Source organism: Apaloderma vittatum, unplaced genomic scaffold (assembly GCF_000703405.1).
Source record: "Apaloderma vittatum isolate BGI_N311 unplaced genomic scaffold, ASM70340v1 scaffold31699, whole genome shotgun sequence".
Lineage (NCBI taxonomy): Eukaryota > Metazoa > Chordata > Aves > Trogoniformes > Trogonidae > Apaloderma > Apaloderma vittatum.
The window spans coordinates 5,202-9,651 of NW_009737503.1; the positions used below are offsets into that span (position 1 = coordinate 5,202).

General features: G+C 55.3%; 2 protein-coding genes across 2 annotated transcripts in view; both read left to right on the forward strand.

Moving 5' to 3' along the window:
* RNF19B (ring finger protein 19B) overlaps positions 1-3,404 on the forward strand; it is an 8,599-nt gene extending 5,195 nt beyond the window's left edge. Inside the window, exons 5-9 of the mRNA XM_009877352.1 lie at positions 293-407; positions 578-718; positions 1,024-1,231; positions 2,021-2,152; positions 2,651-3,404. Of these exons, the coding sequence (XP_009875654.1) occupies positions 293-407; positions 578-718; positions 1,024-1,231; positions 2,021-2,152; positions 2,651-3,122 (1,068 nt within the window). The 3' untranslated portion in view covers positions 3,123-3,404. The remainder of the gene's footprint in view (positions 1-292; positions 408-577; positions 719-1,023; positions 1,232-2,020; positions 2,153-2,650) is intronic.
* Positions 3,405-4,253: 849 nt separating this feature from the next.
* TMEM54 (transmembrane protein 54) overlaps positions 4,254-4,450 on the forward strand; it is a gene marked incomplete at its 3' end in the record, with an annotated part of 2,150 nt that continues 1,953 nt past the window's right edge. Inside the window, exon 1 of the mRNA XM_009877353.1 lies at positions 4,254-4,332. Coding sequence (XP_009875655.1) covers positions 4,254-4,332 — 79 coding nt within the window. The remainder of the gene's footprint in view (positions 4,333-4,450) is intronic.

The following is a 4,450-nucleotide window of genomic DNA, read 5'->3' on the forward strand; positions in this document are numbered from 1 at the left end:
AAGCAAGTTTTGGTGCTGACCCACTGCCCCAAACCGCGTGATGCTGTTACGTCTCTGTGCTGATAAAGAGGTGCTGAGAGGGAAGAAATGACGTGTCAGAGCCGTATTTGTAGCTGCTTCTTTTTCTTAAGCACAGACCCTGCTAGATCTGATCTGTGAGGAGATCTGTGGTCGAGATGAGGTTCTTTAAGGGCTAATGCAGCTGACAGGGCAGTCAAGCTTGTTAATGTCGTCTGCTGGTGGTTGCTCATGACCGGGCTCTGTTCTCACTTGGTGCTTCTCCTCCTGTCAGATCCACAGCAGGTATGAGGGAAAGAAAACCTCCAAGCACAAGAGGAACTTGGCCATCACTGGTGGGGTCACCTTATCTGTCATTGCCTCTCCAGTCATCGCCGCTGTCAGTGTTGGTAAGTGGGCACATCCTCTTTCCTTTCTGGTGGGCCAGGAGTCACCGAGGCAAGCGGGTAACGCAGCTCTGTGAGGTTTGGCCACAAAACTACCCCAAAGAGTCCTTTCTGTCTGCCCAACACCAGCTCAGCATTAAGCTCCTCTGAACTCGGCATGTCCTGCTCTCCAGGTATCGGAGTCCCCATCATGCTGGCTTACGTCTACGGGGTTGTGCCGATCTCGCTGTGCCGAGGCGGCGGCTGCGGAGTCAGCACCGCCAACGGAAAAGGAGTGAAAATCGAGTTTGATGAAGACGATGGACCGATCACAGGTAATGTGAAAACTGGTGAGAGGAAGGGGAGGTGAAGCAAGACCCTCAATGATTGCCTCTGGTAATGAAGTGATAGCGGGTCTTAACATTTCTGAACGTCTGTCTTTGCTTGGGTTTGGCTAGAAGCTGTTATTTGCTTCAGTCTTCTGGTGGGTAGATCCCAAAGCAAAAATCTCAGCTCTTCCTTGCCCTGGGCAAGGCAGGGAGCAGTCTGAGACGAGACACTTGCTGCCTGCTCTCTGACCCCCAGCTCTGCCCGAGCCTTCCCTTGCTGGTCCTGATTCCCACGCTCTTCTTCCCCGCAGTGGCTGATGCCTGGAGAGCCCTGAAGAACCCCAGCATCGGTGAAAGCAGCATCGAGGGGCTGACCAGCGTGCTGAGCACCAGCGGGAGCCCCACCGACGGGCTCAGCGTGATGCAGGGCAACTACAGCGAGACAGCCAGCTTCGCTGCCCTCTCGGGCGGCACGCTCAGTGGTGGCATCCTCTCGGGAGGCAAGGGGAAGTACAGCAGGTAACTGAGCTGATAGGCACAGCAAGAAAAGGGTAGTGGTCTCCAAGGCCTGTGTTGGCTGAGCCAGCTCATTTTGAGGAGCTCTCCAGGACCATGGGTTTGGTTTTTTTTGACTTGAGACTCGTGTCCTAGTATTTTTGTGTTTCGGTCTGTTGTGGAATAACTGGTCCCGGCAGATCAAGCTGCTTCTGGAGTCAGTGCTAGGCTGACTCTTGGGAGGAAGACAGAAGAAAAGTTTCTGTCCCTGCCGAGCTCCTTGCAACTGCAGAGCTGATGCTTCTGATTAATTGGGAACAGTGCAGAGATGCCTGCGTGGCCAGCTTGAAGATCTTCCAGTCCTCTTATCCCGGCTTAGAGCCTTTGATGCTGCCTGTTCTCCAGTGGCCTGTAGCGAGCAGGGTCACTGCTTTCCAAGTCGGGAGGTTACACCACAGTTTTTTGCCGAGCTTGCCTGTGAGTCAGTTTGATGGGTAATTAGAGACACGTGTTGATACGGCAGCCAGGGTACAATCGCAGCCGTATGCCGGATCTGTGGAAATCTGTTCTTTGCAAGAATTACATGAGTCATGGGTATAAACAAAACTTTACCTTCATTGTGGAAAACAGAACAGGTTTACCTAAATGGAGCTAAAAAGGAGACTGAGTGAGAGGAGCCGTTGGGGTTAAGCTCTGTCATGCTGAGCTGCGCCAGCACGGAGGGCCTCTTGCTTTCCCGTGACAACCTTGCCTGGTTGGTGCCCCTCGGGGGTCATCTAAGGCATTTCTGAGGAATCCTCTTCTTTCCTGCAGGCTGGAAGTTCAGGCAGATGTCCAGAAAGAGATTTTCCCCAAAGACTCGGTCAGCTTGGGGGCTATCAGCGACAACGCCAGCACTCGAGCCATGGCTGGTTCCATCATCAGCTCCTACAACCCCCAGGACAGGTAGGAGGACACGCCCTGGTGAGAAGAGTCTTGGTAGTGGGTGGGTGTCCCAGAATAATCTGTGCTCTGCGAGGTGCTGCCGAGGGTGTCGAGATGACTGTAGCTGCACCAGCCTGCTCTCCTCGAGCTGGCAAGTGGATTGATCCTTTTGCTAGCACAGAAGGACAACTGGGGACAGTTTGGGAGCAGCTTTCATGTGTAACATGAGGGCCGAGGAGGGGATCTGCAGCCCGGGACTCTCAAGATCTGTTCCTGGCTGCTTGTGGGGACTCCAGTGCTTTTCCAGTTCGGTTCCTGGCTCACGGCCTGGGGATGATCTTGGCTGCTCTTGGGAGGACTCGAGGAGCACAAGGAGTGCTGTTGTTTCCCAGATGCTCTGGGGTGATGAGCAGCATCTTGTTCACATTTGGGAAATGCGATCCCCCCAGTACAGTGATGCAGTGCCTGGTGGTAACCCAGTAACCGTACCCAGTAACAGGAGGGTGCTTGTTTCTGCAGGGAGTGCAATAATATGGAAATCCAGGTGGACATCGAAGCCAAACCGAGTCACTACCAGCTGGCCAGCGGCAGCAGTACAGAGGACTCGCTGCATGTCCACACCCAAATGGCAGAGAATGAGGAAGAGGAGGAGGAGGAGGAAGAGGAGGACGATGAACAGGAGCAGACATGCAAACACCAAAGCTGTGAGCAAAAGGACTGCGTTGCCAGCAAAACCTGGGACATCACCCTGGCCCAGCCTGAGAGCATACGGAGCGACCTGGAGAGCTCCGACAGTCAGTCGGACGACGTGCCTGACCTTACCTCGGACGAATGCGACTCCCCCCACTCTCAGACTGCGGCAGCCTGCCCACAGACCCCCAAAGCTAGAGGTGCTGAGAGCCCAAGTGCCCACCTGAGCCACTGTGCCCAAGCTGAGGGCTGCAGGCTGGACGAAATAGTCAAACTGGAGTGCATCGAAGCCAGAGTATGAAGTGGCCTCCTACTCGCTGTCGTTGCATCTTTTGGGGCAGGGTCGTGTCTGTGTTGGCTTCTGTTTGCAATTCTCCAGCTGGCTCCCCAGCCTCGCCTTGGGGAGTTGCTGTTTCTTACATGACAAAAAAGGAAAAGGAAAAAAAAAAAATCCCCCTGCCCTCTTCTTGTTTTAATTTATTGGTTCAAGCTCTGTGAGATGTGTAAGAGTGTAAATATGTACGTGTGTCTGTACGTCTGCAAACATCCTAAGGGACTATTTGAATAAAGACTGGTTGTCATTCGACTCGCATCAAGCTCCGTCCTTTTCAAAGCTGTACGGTGGAAATCCTCTGCCCTAGCCCAAGGGATGGAGAAAAGGGGAGTATCTCTTCTGCCTCTGGAAAGTGGGGTGTGACAGCCTTATCCTGGCTGTGTTCAGGTGGAAAGAGGGGAAGGATGGGGACTAACACCGTGCTGAGCCAAATTCCCAGCGCTGCTGGGTGTTAAGGGATCCCACTGTTAGGGTGAGAGGCCAGGAGCTTGCCCTGGACCAAGCTCTTCCCCAGACCAGTCCTAGGAGCCAGGGCCACGCTGCTGTCCCTGGAATTAAACTGGTGGAGCCTCATGTCTGTAACGAGCTTTGCAGAGAACATCGCTTGGCCAAGATCTCCAGCGAGCGAGGGAGAGCCCCCAAAGCGCCTGCGGTGTGAGCAGAGCTTGGGCTGCTCTTCCCACTGCCACCTCGGGGTGCTGTTGTCCCCAGCTCTTCTGACTCTCACTATCAGTAACTTCCCCGGCACTTCCATTGCAGCAACTGCCACCAAACTGGTTCTTCTGAGTCACCTTCTGGGAAGTCTGCACCAGCCCTGACCCCTCTGCTTTTCCTTCTCTCTGCAGGTCGATCCCCAGTACCTGACGGCGCTCGTCTCAGCCCCGTGGTCTGGCAGCGTCCCGTCCCGAGGGGCTGCTCCTTCCCAGACCCTCAGCCTCAGACCCGTCCAGCCGGACCCCAGCCTGCTGCCATCACTTTAGGGTAGATGGACCTGTGCGTGCTGGGGAGGTGGGGATGGAGGGCGAAGGGGATGAGGCAGCTTAGCAAGGGCGTATCGGCACAGCGTGTCAGAGCACGGCCACTTGGATGGGGAAGGGGATGAGGCAGCTTGGCGATGGTGTATCGGCACAGCGTGTCACGGCACGGCTGCTGGCCCAGCAGCAAGAGGAGCCCAGGGGTGGGGACAGAGCTGTGCTTCCCCTCAGCGAAGGTGGAGTTATCTCTTCCTTGGAACCGGGGAGCGGGTCTGACAGGAATCGGAGTGGCAGTGGGGGTGAGGCAGCAGGCGAGAGGCT